The sequence below is a fragment of the Sciurus vulgaris genome (genome assembly GCF_902686455.1).
Source record: "Sciurus vulgaris genome assembly, chromosome: X".
Taxonomy (NCBI): Eukaryota; Metazoa; Chordata; class Mammalia; order Rodentia; family Sciuridae; genus Sciurus; species Sciurus vulgaris.
In genome coordinates, this window is record NC_136471.1 from 120,606,897 (window position 1) to 120,624,564 (window position 17,668).

The following is a 17,668-nucleotide window of genomic DNA, read 5'->3' on the forward strand; positions in this document are numbered from 1 at the left end:
GAGCAAAACTAAAGCCATCTAATCAGGCAGTTTGGAAACATGAGTATGAATTTTTCAACTCATTCCTGCCATGCACTTGAGCATGCAACCAATTTTTTTTTCCAGTGTCTTAATTTTGCCCAGTTTGGGGAATGGTAAAAGTAAGAATTCACCCATTTTTCTAAGGCAAAAGAAATGTGAATCATGTGTTTTTGCAACAAAATCTGGATGCCCTCGGAAGTCCTCGCAAAAATCCCATATCCTTAGCTCCATTATTATTCCATCTTCAAGCAAGCACAGCAGGAACATGTGGATACTTGGAAGACCTTCAGGAATCGTAACCACCAAAGCTCACGTGGGTACGCCTCTGAACTGTTACCACCAATGTCACCAAGGGGCTGTCCTTCCCTTGCCAATGGTCATCCTCTTTTAGGAAGTGGTTTTTCAAAAATATTCAACTTTCCTGAACAACTGAAAAGCAAAATACACTTGTATATGCCAACCATGCAATATGGGACCTGGGTGTGGGCAGGTGGAGAAATGCCATTGTGGGAGTACACATCTTTCTCAGGATGCACATATCCTGTGTTATTAGTTGTGCTGAAGAACTTATATTTAGTCAAAAGAACCTAAATTTAGTCAACAGTCTTCTAAAGTAAAATGTTTCTTTCTTCCTACAACATTCAAGCTAACTCACAGGAAACTATTCATAAGGTGTTATAATATTTATGCTACAAAAATACCCCCTCATCTGCTTTCCCACTCCTTTTTTCCATGTAGATTCCCATGCTGAAGTGCTACTCAGTTTTTCAGAAACCTCAGCATTTCCTGCCCCAAGTAGAAAACCTTGCAAATAACTTCAACATTTCTTCATCCACCCAGTTCACTTCTGTCATTTTTTCCCAATAGGCCTCCTTCCAAAAAAGTCAAGTTATAAGTATTGGGCCATGTCCTTGAAACTTCATTCCCAATAGCACCAGATTTACAGTCCTCCCCACCCAGATATATCCCACCCCTCAAAGTTCAACCAATAGTCAACATCTTTCAAGACTAGAAGACAAGCTAGCACTTTTGTTCACCATGTAGTATGTACTTTAAAATAAACACTCTACTTAGTATATTATTTTCAATCATTTGTACTATTTGCAAATATTTTTAACTATACCATGGCAAAAGCTGTATCAGTTTGGAAGTTGACCTTTAACTCCCTGCATTCATGATAAACATGTGGCAACCGTTAGTAATTTAACCTGAAAATATATTTATTCCATGGCATAGGTAGCCCCATGAAGCCTACACTTAACTAGTTTGATAGTTGGTATTGGCACAAACCTCTGAACACAAATCTTCAGTTTCATCTAATATCCTTAGAAACACATATTAACTACTGGTAATGTGCTTATTACCAGGGGAGTCTAGACAGTAGTAGTTCAAAGATTTGGGGCTTTGTAAACATAGCTTTGCAAAGGAAACCAGGTATTCAGAAACACAGTTAACAAAACAGTTTATTTTGTACTGTGTGATTTAAAATGCACACACTACTTCATTAACTCATTAAATGACAAGACCTAACATTGGGTCTGACCACTACTATAATTTTGAAATAGTGATACAAGCAGATAAGATTTCAAGATAACTGCAACATCTGTAATAGATGAAAAAAACCATGACTCCTATTGGTAACAAAGTCACAAGCACTGCTAATAGTACCAGAGTTTTTTGTCTAAGTTCATGATTAATGAAAATGCTGAAGCTCTGTCAAAGATCAACATAAATAAAGGTACATTTTTTTCCTCATTCAAGTCCCTAAATTTTATCATCAGCATTCTTGGGAGGGTCTATGGACCCAAGTTATATATCCCTTAGGGATGAGGGGAAAAAAGAGAGAGGAAAGGAAAATGAGTGGAAGTTTTTAAGTGGCATCTAGAGAGGATCTAGAGCAGCCAAGATGTCACCAATTCCCATTTCCTCTTCTCTCAATTTCTGTAGGAGTGATTTTAAAGTCACATGATTCACCTATGAATGTGCTGTCGTCAGATCAATTAGATGATCAAAACCTTCTAAAGTTTAGGGTCATGACCAAAGTCTGGCAATAAAAGTTAAAAGTTGGGAACATGAACAAATACCTTGCTATGGTCTGAATTTTCCCTCAAAGACTCATGTTGAAATTTAATTGTCATTATGATATTATTAAGAGGTGGGACCTTTAATAGGCAATTAGGTTATGAAGGTTTTGCCCTCACAAATTGATTAATGATATTATCTTGGTACTGGGTTATCTTGGTAATTTGCCTCTTTTTCTTCTTCCTTCTTTCTTTCTTCTCCCTCCTCTTCTTCCCTTTCATCCTCCTCCTCCTCCTCCTCCTCCTCCTCCTCCTCCTTCTTCTTCTTCTCTCCCTCTCTCTCTCTCTCTCTCTCTCTCTCTCCCTCCCTCCCTCCCTCCCTTCCTCCCTCATTTCCTCCCTCATGCTTACCTGCCCTTCCACCATGTTATGAGACAGCACAAAAACCTTCACCAGAAGCTAGCACTCTTGGACTTCCCAGTCTCCAAATAAACCTCTATTATTTATAAATTATTCCATCTCTGTTATTCTGTTATAACAGCAGAAGGCCAACCCCCAGGTTTGCCTCTTTCAGGATCAGCTTCCTCATTTATAGGCACATTGATACCGGGGGAAAAAAACACTAGGATAATAATAATGCTTTTAAAGTTTCTGTATCAGTTATTTTTATTTGCTAGGAAGTTAACATTTCTTAAGCATCCACTATCTGCTAAGTACTTTGAAAATGTTAATTTAATTCTTATGAAATTAACAGTAATAATAGATCCCATTTATTGAATTCTGTACAAAAGACTTTATACTCATCTCACTGAATTTGTCTAATAGTATTGTCAGATAAGAAACTGAGATTCAAAGAGGAGTGGCTTGCCCATTGTCACAGCTGATAAGTGGCAGAGGATGATTTTTTTTTTTCAGAGTCTAAACTTGAGTTACATCCTCTAAGTTCTTATTTTTCTCAAACTTGTACAAGATCACACGACCAGGAAGTTTTGGAAGGGTTAATGCCTATCTCATTGCCCATGTCCCTGTCCTGCCCTCCTGAAGCCAAGAACATAAATGGGGAATGACCGAACATTCTTCTCCCCTTCCTCTGAGTAGCCAACTCCAGTTTCATCTCAGAACTCTTCTGGGACAGCATAAGGGGCTCCAGGCATAGGAAGAGGGAAAAAAAGAAAAAGAAAAAAGGCACTCATCCCCACTCTGCTAGTCACCCCAGCACTGCACCCAAGTATTTACTGAGTATGTCCTATGTGTTAGGCTCAATGCTTGATACTAGAGTAGTGATGATACCAAAATGCACACAGTCTAGTTATGATGGAGTTTACCATCTGCAGGGTTGGGGCGAACATAGGTGACAAGAACAAGTAAACAAACATACAAATAAGATAATTTCAGATGCTTATAAGTGCCATACAGGACACAAATACCAAGGGACTGGACATGGGGTAAGGGACTATTTCTAATATAGGTGTTATCTGACCCTTCTCTAGCATTGCAGTTCACTTGAGTTGATTCCCAGGTAGCTCACCTTTCTAATGACCTCATCAGGGATTTATAGCAGCATTGTCTGTTACAAATATTATCCAAGCCACATGTGTAATTTTTAATTTTCTTGTAGCTACATTTAAATAAGTAAAAAAAAAAATAGGTTGTATAATGCTTAATAATATATTTTATCCCAATATGCTTTAAAATATTATTATTTCAACATGTAATCACCAATTATAAATGAAAGCAGCTACTTAAAGAAGAGAAAGACTACATTTTTTAATGTCTTAGAAATTTACTGTATATTTTACATTTTGTAGTACATTTCATTTACTTCTAGCCACATTTCATGTACTCAGAACCCATATGTGGCTAGTGGCTACTGTATTAAGCAGTACAACTCTAGAGTCTTTATTACAGTACCTACTGGAATAGTTTGTGATGTACAGATTATAGTTTTCATGAGGATATTATAGGGAGCTTTATTAATCTCCATACTTCTATATTCCCTGGGCCTAACAACACCTCTGAGTAGATATGAAGAAATGTGAATTCTGGTTGCCATTGGTAAAAATCATATGATCAAACAGACTTATAAAGAAGAATGATACAATATATATCAGAGTAGGTGGAGAAAGAAATGTGACCCTTAATGACACAGTTCAGCTGCTTGATCAACCCTTATGCAAAGTCCACATAATTACTAGACTTTTTGTTTACTTGAGCCAGCATATTTCCTTTATTTTTAAGCTAGTTTGAGTTGGGGTTTCTGTTACTTATAATTGAAAGCAATTGGTGTCAAGAAAAAAGGAAGGGCTGGGGATATGGCTCAGATGTAGAGTGCTTGCCTCAAAAGCACAAAGCCCTGGGTTCAATCTCCAGTACCACAAAAAAAAAAAAAGAAAAAAGGAAATGATCAGTAAATAATCTTGAGTTCACAAATGAGTAAAATCTAAATGCTATGCATTTTAATCTATTCAAAATCAGTATTTGACAGTAGAATTAATCAGATATAACTTTCCTATGTTCATGTATGAATACACAACCAGTGAAATTCCACATCATGTACAACCACAAAAATGGGAAATTATATGTATGTATGATATGTCAAAATACACTCCACTGTCATGTATAAATGAAAAGAACAAAAATAAATAATATTTTGTCTGATATGTGGCTTAGTGGTATAACACTTGCCTAGCATATGGGAGGCACCAGGTTCAATCCTCAGCATCACATAAAAATAAAGTTATAAAATAAATAAATACAATTCTAAAAATCAAAAAATCAGTATTTTTTTCCCAAAATAAAATATAATATAGAATGAATGTGAAGAATAGAGCCGGTTGTTATCAAGTCTGTCCAACTTATTTGTACAAACTACTAATGACAGAAGAGCTACATTAAAGCCATAAAGAGATCAGATCTTAAAACTGAATGCAGGTAAGAGTCAAGAAGACAAGGACATGCACTGGGGGTAGAAAGGTAGACATAAGAAAAACAAAAGAGCCAACTGCCAGAACTACTAGAACACAAGCTTTATACATTGTGAAAATTCTTGTGGCCTTTTATTTTATGTGACTATTTAGAAAAGATAATTTATTTTAGAGATACATAAAGCCATCAGAAAGAAGTTTATTTATTTCTGGATTTGAGGGGAATATCTAATTGCCAACTGCCAACATTTTTGGAAACTTTCTTTCCCTGCTTGCCATAATCTATATACCACACTCAAGTGTATATGAGTAGGAAAACTGTGAGCACATAAAACATTTTCAAGTAAAATTATTTGATCTCACATTGCAAAAGTCTTTAATACAGCTCAAATCTCCATGTGGTACCCTGTGTACATACAATGATGTATGTACAGTGATGTATGCATAACTTGGCAATTCATTGCTTCCTTTGTAGCCACATGAAAGAGTCAACATGGTCTGAGAAAACTGAAATCTTCTCTGAATGGTTGCCCCCAGCTTATGTAGTAAACTCATTCAAAATAATCGGCTCCATTTTCATTAGGAATAAAAAGCTCACCACAAGGGATAATTGGTTCTTCATACTTCCTTATCTCATCTCCACTTTTACCAGTCTGACGTCATTTGTTTCAAAGAATCTAGTGAAGTCAAGGCTCAATTTGGTACATCATTATTCTATGTACACAGTCTCAGGAAAATAATACAATTTGTTGGGAATTCAACGAACAACTTCCTAAATAACAAATGACTTTGCAGGAGCTGAAGTGAAGTTTTCAGGTTTCTATTATGTGCAAAATATAATTTAGCTAGGATCATTTATAGAAAAAATAAGATTATACAAGGAAGGGGATAGGTTGGAATTTCAGCAAGTAGGAATTTACAAATATATATGATGTATGAATCACGAATCTTTATCTGCACATTAATGCACAGTCCCTACTTCATCTTGTTCTACTGGAGCTATGTTTGAAAGTAATATACTACATTTCTTCACAAAATATTGGCAAAGATGCTATCCCATAATAGAGATGATCTGGCCCTGCTTTGAGTTGTCTGTCTTCTGACACAGTGTTCTATCTCATTCATTGCCTCATGTTTCAGAATTGCTCATTTGCTCAATTTCCATCTGCTCATTCATAAGCAATGCATACTCTGTTGTCTTGGTAGTCACATGAAGACAAATTTGGGAGGGATGGCTAAGACAAAAACACAACTACATTCAGCCTTTATAAAATAATCTTGCTTCTTGGAAAGAACAAGAAATAATTTTATTTCCCAAGTAGAAATCTGAATCTTATCTGCCACTTAAAGGCAAAATTCACAAAGCCAGGTTGCTGACTTCAATAGAGGGCAATTTTTCATCAGCCTGGTCTGTCAAATTCATTTCATTTCACAAATTGGACAGCCATGTCTGTGTGTTCTCTATCAGCCACAGAAAATGGTATTCTTTGGGTTGGTCATATTGGGTTTTATTTTGAGATGTTTTCTCCTATTATTAAGGGTGAGGAAAAATATCTTGACAGGATTCAATATTTTTGAAAGCATATGATATTTACAAAGGATAAGACCAGAATAAAACTTAGAACATTTCATAGACATTACTTCATGAACCTTACAACTATCTTTGTAGCAAAACAGAGAAGCAAAGGACAAATATTTATTGAGGTCCTGCTTTATGCCAGGAACTGGACTGGATAATTTATATAGGCCATCTCCTTTAGTCCTCACAAAATCCCTCTGATATGGGGATTCTTATTTCCATTTTAAAGTTGAGAAATGTGCCAGGTATGATGGCACATACATGTAATCGCAGCTACTCAGGAGGCTGGGGCAGAGGATGACCATGTTTGAGACCAGCCTTAGCAACTTAGCGAGACCCTGTCTAAAAATTAAAAAAAATAAAGGGCTGGGGATGTAGCCCAGTGATAAAGCACCCCTGGGTTCAATTCTCAATACCACAATCAATCAATCAATCAATCAAAAGAAATCTGAATGGGGGGTGGAAGGGAGGCAAGAATGGACGAGGGATGGATTGTATAGAGGAAAGAAGTGTGGGAGGGGTGGGGGAAGGAAAAATAACAGATTGAGACAAACATCATTACCCTATGTACGTGTATGATTACAAGTGGTATGACTCTACGTCATGTACAACCAGAGAAATGTTTTACCCCATTTGTGAATAATCAATCAAAATAAATAAATTATTTTAAAAAAAGAAAAGAAATCTGAGCTAAAAGAAATCAGTAATTGACCCAAAGTGACACAACAGGTAAATGAAAGGAAACCAGGATATAAGCCTAACTCTTGAGGCTTCAAACCTCATGCCTTTAGTGGTTTACAATGAGGAAAAAAAATGGAAACAACCTAAATGACAACACAGGCATTGATTAGATAAAAATAGCAGGTAATAAGACCATTGGCACAAAGCAGTCATGGCAAATGATAGCACAGATCTAATTTATTGACATGAAAATATGTTCACAGCATATCAAGTAAAAAATTATAAAAAGAGAGTATATGATCCCCTTTAAGATTTTATATGTATCTATATATATATGCACATATAATTTTATATGTGTATTTGCATTTAAAATGTTATCACTGGGTGATGGGATTTAAAGTTTTTTTTTTTCTTCGTTACCTATTGTTGGTCTACAAGAAGCTTATATTACCTGGATGGAATGATGAATGGAGAGAGAGATAATTGGATGGATAGGTAGGTAGACTGACAGAGACATAAAGAGTTGAAGAATTAAAAGATCTAGTGTTTTAAAAAAAAAGATGACTGTCAGCACATTTTATATTTGAAAAGTTCTGTTCATGCACTTTAAGAGTATCTAATCATCTGAACATACTTATAGAGTTCCGAAAAAAAGTATATAGGTATCTATATCACTCTATAAATTTATAGATATATTATTTTCTCATGTAATATCTATAGCTATAAATGTACATAACTCTGCAGATATATAATGAGATAATATTTATACATTTATGGAGAATGAGAAATAATATAAAAAAGTCAAGGAAACAAGATGGTTACAATCAGGGAATCTAAGTGAAGTATAAATGGGATTCCTTGTACCCTTTGTTCCAATTCTCTATGTTTAAATTATCTCAAAATAAAAAGTTTGAAGAACTAATAGTTTATATTTCAAACACACATATTTGAAACAAGATGATACAAATTTAAAAGAGACCCTCCTCCATCATTTGCTCTCCTTTTTAATACTTGAAGCAAGAACCCCATGACCACTCAGTGAATTTGTCCTTTATGGCACTTAAAAGAGAATGACTTGGGATTTACTGAGTTGTGTTCCCTAGAGCATAAAAGTATATAGGAAGCCTGCCACTTTATTTCTCAAAGTCAGCACAATGTTGGTCACAGAATTTGACAAACCTAGTACACATAAAGCCATGGACCAATATGAATCATAAACATAGACACAAATGTATGAAGCAAAATAATAGCTTATTTAATTTTAGCAGTGTCTTAAAATAAATCATTCACAGTTAAGATTTATTTTAAAATTTTAAGTTTAGTTCAGCATGAGGAAATTTCCATCTGAGTCTCCTGGTAAATGGCAGAGGCATTTTTCCTGAGAACAACTTTTTTGCAAACCATGAACAACAGAACAATAAAGAATAACTATCAGAAATTATACGTATATGTGACTATGTGTACACTGGTAAAAAATATTGGCTTCATTCCTGCCTACAGTAGCAATAAAAAAATTACACACATTATCATTGCTATCATTCAACACCATTCTGGAGACTCCAATCAATAAAATGAGAGCAAAAGAGAAAGAGAGATAATATGAATTATAGTTATTTCTGAATTTTATGATTATCTAAAAAATCCTAAAGAAGCCCTCAAAAAACTATACGTACTACTAATAAAACAGTTCTAATCAGATCCAACATAGATATATCAAAGCTTTACACCAGACATCAGGGCTGTCAAACTTTGTCCATAAAGATCAGAGAGTAAATATTTTTGGCTTCGTGGGCCATGAGGTCTCTATACCAACTATTCAGTTTTACAACTATAGCACAAAAGTGGCCATTCATTAAGCACAAATGAATGCATGTGGCTGTGTTCTGATAAAACTTTATTTGTAGAAACAGGCATTGGACTGGGTTTGGCCCACTGTTCATAGTATGCTGAGCTCTATACCACCACCACCAAAACAAAAAGTTGATGGGGAAAGTTATTTAAAACAGCAAGAAAATATATAAAGACCTGGAAATAAACTTCTAAAGAGTAATTTAACGATATGCATCAAAACTTAAATTATGAATACTCTTTCAATCCAATAATTCCTAGGGATATACTTAAGGACATAAAGATGTGAACACAGGATGTTTATTATAGTATCATAATAAGAAGAGTTATGTATGACACTATCTTTTTCTTTTCTTTTATCTTTTCTTTTCTTTTTTTTTTTTTTTTTTTGGTACTGGGGAGTGAATCCAGGGGTGCTTAACCACTGAGCCACAACCCCAGCCCATTTTTTTGTATTTTATTTAGAGGCAGGATCTCACTGAGTTGCTTAGCACCTCACTTTTGCTGAGGCTGGCTTTGAACTCATGATCCTTCTGTCTCAGCCTCCTGAGATGCTGGGATTATAGGTGTGTGCCACCACACCCAGCTGATACAACCCATTTTTAAAACAGGTTATAGAGTAGTATACATAACGTCAGCTAATTTTTAAAATAAATGTCTGTGCATATGAGGTCACGCATATGAACCCACATATGTAAAATATACCCATTTGCTTTATTAGCAGTAAATTCTAGAGGTAGATTTATGGGCAACATTCTTTCTACTTTTTGTTCTTTTTATTTTCCAACAGAGCCAGAAAAAGTTTAAACCCCTTTGCTACTCTGAACAATTCACTATCATTTCTATGAATTTTGAAGGAGCTCATATACAATTCTCCTGAAAACACATATTGATTTTAATTTTTACATCAAGATATCCCCAGAAAGTTCTTTTATTGTAAATACTTCACATGTTAAGGATAAAAATCTTTCAGTTTTAACTAATGTAAAAGGAGAATCTTTCTAGAAATCTTGTATTTTTCATATCCTTCAGTAATATTTCTGTATGCATGATTGTGTATATGTGTATGAGTATGTGCTGTACATATGTACATACCTGCCCATCAAGGACGAAATGCCAGAGAAAAATAGGATATGGACAATAATGGTAGATAAAGGATCAACATGAATTAATGTCCCACAGGGAAATAAATATTAGTCTATAAACTCACTCTTCAAGGTCTTATTTATGGTTCTACATACAGGAATCTCATCTTTGAGGTTAGAGGAAAACCATGACATTCTTGCATATTCTCATTCGAAATTTACCAGATTAAATTTGAGCCTCCTAATAGAAAATAAAAGTCCATGTGATTTATATCTAGTTGTGAAATTCATGATATTTTCTTTACAATTGATGAGTGGTGTCTCATCATTTTGCCAATAGTTTCACATGTTATGAAGCTTATGTAAATTGATATTTAATTTTCATGTACTTAAAAAATCTTGAAAAAATGGAGATGGGAAAGAAAGAAAATTACAATTCTTATCACTTCTCAGAAATCCTCAGAAATCCTATGTAGGTGTTACCACCTACATATGTTACCTTATCGAGCTCTGAAATCTTCCTACTTCCCTCATGAGGTGTCTTTCTCCAACAGCTTAGCATAAAAATCAGATCCAATGCAAACATAATATCCTCCAGTAACAGACATTTCTACAAGGCATATGAGTATAAATATATGTAAGCACATGTGAGTATGTGTGTGTGAGCCTGTCATTGCTAGAAAGGCCATGGGAGTAAAGTGAGTTTCCCTAGAGCCAACTTAGAAGTTAACAGGAACAATATGACAAACACAGTCATCCAAAGTTCTCAAAAGTGATGTCAAAAGACAACAAGGTGTTAAGTACATTTTATAAGCCATGAAAATCCAAGACACAATAAGCAAGAAATGAAGTTTACAAAACAGACAAATAAGTATATTGATATAACATAATTTTCATTAACTATTCCTTTACTCACAGCCTCCATCAAATGCTATTTAACTTTTGGCAGTAGAATTTACTATTTCATTATCAAGTATGAACATAACAGCCTACATTAGGTTTGTGTTGAGATGTGAGAGGCTGGAATTTTGCAAACTTTCAATCTTCCATTTAAAATTTCTTGGAAATGAATTTTCTATAATTCAAAGTGAGTAGTCATGCTTCAAATCCCAAACTATGTTTTTCTTGTCAAATATTGCTCTCTATAAAGTATATCACCAAACTCCAGTAGAAACTTACCCTTCAACTTGAGGTCAACATTATGTCTCAGCCAAGGATAAACCCCATAACTTGGCATATCTTCAGGAATTGGATTATTGTTTATCCACCCATCGCAAGCAAACCGGAAGAAATTATCACAAGGATCCACAGACAGATTTACTTTACTCAAGATGGCAGCAGCTATTTTAAAAGAAAATCATAGGATTAACGACAAGTACTGAACATTGTGTACTGTTCTTTTCCAAATTAAACAACAATTTCATATCAACCAGTTCTCAAGCCTTGACTCTGTTTCTCCTCATATGACTCTCTGGATTGACCTCACTAAATAAAATGGCCATATTCAGAGTGAGTAGGTAAAAGTTTCATGGTATCATTTGTTATTGGTTTTGCAGGATTGTTCCTAACATCTGTGGGGTGTCAGGCAAAAATACATATGGTGTATGTGGTAGATTGTTTGCAAAGGTAAGTGCAACACTTTCTTCCATTCCACATGTCCATTTGCAAAATCACCTGACTACCCTTACCATGAAGTGGTAGGGTCTATTTCCCCTGCTTTGAATCTGGGCTGGTTTTATCACTTGCTTTGGAAAACAATTGCATAAATTACTTTTTGTGAGTTTCAAAGCTAGGCCTTAAAAGGTCTTGCACTTTCCAAACACTCCCTTTCAAATGGAGCCTTGAGACTATCCTTTGAAGAAGTCTCCTGTAGAACAAGAGGCCACAGAAGAACCAAGCCAACAGCAACTGCCATACATGTGACAAAGGCCATCAGGGACCTTCCAGCCCAAGTGACCCTCCAGCTGAAAGAAGCTGCAAAATGAGCCTGAGCAATACCAGAAGCATCTACCAAATCCAGAAAACCATGAGAAATATTAAATCATTCTTGTCTTAGGCCTCCAAGGTTTGAGGTGGCTTGTTCCACAGCAGAGTAACTGAAACAGAGTCCCACATGTCATCTACCTACATATTTTAAACACATATTTTTATGCAATGTGCCTTCATAAAAACCAGGAAGGCCAGGTATGAATTCTTCAGCCCCTTGACATCCAGAGTAGCTCTCAGAGGAAGGAAGCCCTGAAAGAGACCCACATAGGCCCTAAGATAGGGCCATTTGGCAGGCAATTCTGAGGTATAGAAGAGAGCTGCAGACTTGGGCCCACAGGAGCCTTGACTGGGCATGGAGGCGAGGCATGACCACAGAAGGACCAAAGTAAAGTATTCTAAATAAGGGGCCCCGGTATGGGGCAGAAGTGAGTATTCATATCAATTAATGGAAAGATACAATACACTAATCTACCATGTTTTCCCTCTTTTATGAGCCCAAGCACAATTATATGTGGAAGATAGTTCATAGGTAGGAAATTTTTACATAAATATGTATCCATAAGCTTTTTTTTATTGTAAACAAATGGGATACATGTTGTTTTTCTGTACATGGCGTAAAGGCATACCATTTGTGTAATCATACATTTACGTAGGGTAATGTTGTTTGATTCATTCTGTTATTTTTTCCCTTCCCCCCACCCCTCCCACCCTTCTTTTCCCTCTATACAGTCCTTCCTTCCTCCATTCCATAAGCTTTGAAAAAAAAACTTTCTTCACAAAATGAAAAGGTTCTAAATTTTCTAATATTGAACTCCAATTCTCTTCTCTCCCATACAATTGCTGGCTACCACTCTGGCACAAAGATATGCTCCAACTGATTAAAAAAAGGCAGCCAATATTTTAATGACATTGGAAGGATGACATTCTGGGAAATTTTCATACCTTAATTAATGCCAGAATATATTTCTCTTTGAAGTAATGAAAATCCAATGACTTTTTGGCTAAATTAGAATGAACTGCCCCCAAAAGTACAATCTGCACATTTAAATAGGCATCTTATAGTTTGGTTACATGTGTGGTTCCTCCAGGTTTAAAAATAAGGCTAGACATTTCTCCAGCCTTGACTTTCGGTGAAAATTCCAAACAGCCTTTTGTCCTCATTTACGTGAATAATAAACAAACATCCTAATTTCCATAAGACTTCAAAATCCCTATTTTCAACCCCCCTCCCAAAATAAACCAGCAAAAACTTTGTTTAGCAGTTCAATAGATTTTAAATTGACTTAATGTTTTTGCTTTTCAGAATGAACTCAGTTGTCTTTAATTGCATGTATGCTTACTGCTATTTTATCATTACCACTTAATATGCAACCACGTTAGGACATACAAAGTCTGCCTTCTATTTTGTATTTATAGTCTGTGCAGCCACAGAATGAATCTGCAATGTGACACCTCAGGGACATGGTTCACACAAGTCTCAGTCCCACACAATATTTACAGTCACACAGGGGAGCCCTCACACGAATTTTTATTCACATAAGCTCACTGTTTTCTGGCTTCCTTCCCAAACTTCCCTGCACCCAACCCTCAAATACATCCTCTCTATCTGCTCAGTTTGCTTGCAGGTACCTAAAAAAACTGCAAGGTCAGCTCTGACTTCGGCCCTGATACTAACATGGGGGAATACATCACTTGCATGATTTTGGAAAGGAGCCCGCTGAATGAAAAAACTCTTCCCTCTGCCTTGCAATTCATCATTCATGATTCACAGCTGGGCACAAGGCTGTGCTTTCTGCAGGAGAACTGTGACTTCAAATCACAAGGGACCATACATGTCAAGACACCAAAACTCCTTTCCCCCTACTCAGCTCCGTGGAGAAAACCCAGAGAATCTTGTTTTAATAAAAGAAATATGATGATGAAGGAAACCTGTGAAAGCTCAGGCTGCATATTCTCTCAAGTCATTGCAGATGAGGTTAATTGGTAGGCAGTCTCATGCTAGTTTATGCGGTACAGATGGAGGCATCCTGCCATATAACAATCTGAGATTTTAGGGTTAGTCAGGGCTCAAGGGAGAGCCTTATTAAGCTTTAAACCTCATTATTTATAGAAAATAACAAAATCACTAACATTAAGTATTTCTGCTATGCCAGGAACTATATGCTAAGCCCCTTCCACGCAATATAGCATCATCATAAATTCTAGAGTCAGACCACTTGGGTCAGAGGAACAGCAACAGTATGCAATAACTGCACAACCTTGGGCAGATTACTTAACCTTCATGTGTCTTAATTTCCTCATCTGTAAAATAAGGGTAATAATAATAATAGCACCATATAGGATCACCATGCAAATTAAATGAGTAAATATATGTAAAAAATTACTTATAACAGTAGGCACATTGGCCATATAAATACGTTCAGCAGATAAAATATAAGGTGCCCAGGAAATTTTGAATTTCAGATAAATACTACTTTTAGGATAAGTAGGTACAAAATATTACATGGGACATGTTTATACCAAAACATAGTCATCACTATGTAACTGCAATTCAACTTAACTGAGCATCCTCCTGTATGCATATATTATGCTGAATCTAGGAAGCATACATGTAAACATTTGCTGTTACAATTCCATAAACACTTATCTGGAACTCTGAAGTCAGACTTTCAGAGCTCATAGATTTTTCAAATTTTGAAAAAGAAATAGTGTATGACCACTATGATGATGATATAACTCAGAAGTGTCTGGAGTGGACCCCTGAAGCAAGCACTTAATATTTCTATGGGGACAAATGCATGTTCTCCTAAATAGGATCAATAAAGTCTAAAATGTCCTCAGATCCAGATTTTTCCATCAAAGGAACTGAGGTCAGGTTTGCTCTAGCCACCTGGGAATTGCAATACTTTCTGGAATTTTACACTGTGGACCTGGATTACTACTACCATTATTATTTTGTTTTATTCTCACAACTAGTATAAGCTAACACCTGTTATTCCCATTTCATAGATGGTGAAAGTGTAACCTAGGACGGTTATATACTTAGCCCAAAATCATGTGGCTTGTAAGTAACCAAAACATGCTTCAAACATATGTCAGCTCATCTACCCCATCGACTATCATTAGCATGACCTTTCCTGGTTTCTTTATATTCTTTCTACAGCTCTCTTTTGAAAGAGGGATCAGGATAAGAGGACAAGGAGATGAGGAGGAAAGAAAAGATACAGAGAGGCAGCATCTCAGAAATGGTTGGCACTTGCTCAGAAGTGGAACAGAAAGTGATCAAAAAAATCCATTTCCTGAACTGTCATTATGTGAACCTGTGCCCCTTCACCCTCATCTTCATACTAGCTCTTGTGTAAGGTCCTGGCTTGGTCACAATTCTCCTACCATGTTTACTCAGAAGCTGTTCTACAGACCCCTGTGCATAATGAGGCTCATGTCCCATCAAAGAGGACTGTACTCCTTGTTAGCCTTTCACTACAGAAACAACAAAATCCGTATTTTTCAACATTGGAAAGCCATTTGCCAAAACAAAAATTAAAAACAGGACAGCAAGTAAAAACACACTAGATGGCAGAAAGCAACAATATCAGTCAGCAGTCTAAGTTTTACTCTGGCATTATCATGATTTGTAATGAACAAAATTCATGCAGTGACCTTCCATACCAAAAGTTGTCTAAACTAAAACTGAAGATTATGAGTTTCATAATTTTCAAATTCTCCCAGCCAGAAGAACCAAACCACAGCAGAAGTACCATATGATGAAATTTAAAACCTGTCCTCTGATTGTGCCACCTGATCCTTCACCCTACTCTATGACATCATCTCTACACTAGAGAAGGCCCAGGTCAACTGCTCAAGCTGGAAATTCCCACATCATTCCAGAAGAAAAAGAATCACCCTTTGAGGGATGATATAAAGAAGCTGAAATAGTTCAGTCGCTAGACTCAAGGAAGTTTAGTGTTGTAGGTGGAAAAAAGAATGAAGAACTAGAGGGAACAGGAACACAGAGTTACTTGGCATGGTACCATGGCACCAAGGAAAAGATGGAGAGGATACAGACATAGAGGTGAAGTCCAGTTCTGCCACTGGCTCAGGATGTAACCCTGAGCAAGTTATTGAGCTCCTCGAAGCCTACACTCCCTCACATGTCTATGGGACTGCTGAGGATACTGACATCATAGAGTTATGACCTCTTATGGAGGTTTTATGAGAAGGGGTATATAAGTCACTCAACAGGTTGCCTAGTTAAAAATATGTATGTATTGATCACTTAAGAATGTGACAAGAAATTATTTTTAAAAATAACTATGGGCAAATGGCAGAAAGCTCAGTAGAAGGAAGGGAACAGGGAGTGGGGGAGGGGAAGGAGAGGTACTGGGGACTGAATTAGAACAAAATGTATTCCATGCTTTTATAATTAGGTCAGAATGGGTTATACTGTCATATATAACTATTAAAAAATCAATAAATTTTTCAAAATAATGGTAAAAAAAAACCTTCAATAACATGATAACCTAATTCATTACCGTTGTCTAAGTTCTCGGAGTTTACAAGCCCTTTCACCTAAGCATTTCCCATCTCAATAAATGCCACCACTCAACACCTAAGCCTCACATTTGAGTCTCTTTTTCTCACAGCCCATATCAAATCCTTCAGTATCCTTCAGCAAGATTTCAAGCTCCTAAGTCTTCTACATTCTCAATCTCTTGAATTCTCACCTGCTCCACTGAAATAACTTCCTCTCTGAGTGACGTTCCTTCCCCAAACCATGCTTCAGGACTGAGGATTGAACCCAGAGCCTTCCACATGCTAGACAAGTATAACCTCTTTTAATTTGAGACAGGGTCTTGCTAAATTGCTGAGGCTGGTCTCAAACTTGCAATCTTCCTGCCTCAGTCTCCCAAGTACCTGGGATTACAGGCCTGTGCCACTGTACCCCACAACCTTCCGCCATTCTTGCTTCTCTATCTGACTTCTCCACACAGAAAGATTTCCCTGAATCTAGTTCTCCACAATAAGATCTTTTTAAATGCTCATAAGATGTACTCTCTCTTCTTAAAACCCATCAGAGGCTCTTGAGCATGCTTAAGAAAAATTCAAACTCATGGCATCTAGGCTGCCTACTGACCCCCTTTACCTGTACTATGCCCCTTACCCAGCCAGTTCTGCCTATCCCTCAAACCACACAAGCTCATTCCTCTGTGGGACCTTTGCCCCACCTGGAAAGCCCTTGCCTCAGTCTTCACACAATACTTCCTTTCTCATTGTTCAGTGTCCCCTTCGTGTCCACAGGCTCTTCCATCTAGCCATCCTGTCACTTTTTCACATTATTCTGTTTAAATATTTTAATTTTCTGCATGTACTACTAGCTGATATTTTTCTTGTGCATCGATTGCCTCATGTGTCTTTGATTGTCTGGTTCATTGATATATTCCCAAAACATAATTCAGTGCCTGGCTTGAAGAAATATTTGGTGAATTCATTTGTTAATCTTATTTCTTAAGGTCAAGTGCA

At 36.5% G+C, this 17,668-nt stretch overlaps 1 protein-coding gene across 1 annotated transcript in view; it reads right to left on the reverse strand.

Moving 5' to 3' along the window:
* PHEX (phosphate regulating endopeptidase X-linked) overlaps positions 1-17,668 on the reverse strand; it is a 180,934-nt gene that overhangs the window by 155,175 nt on the left and 8,091 nt on the right. Inside the window, exon 3 of the mRNA XM_079122866.1 lies at positions 11,339-11,500. Coding sequence (XP_078978992.1) covers positions 11,339-11,500 — 162 coding nt within the window. The remainder of the gene's footprint in view (positions 1-11,338; positions 11,501-17,668) is intronic.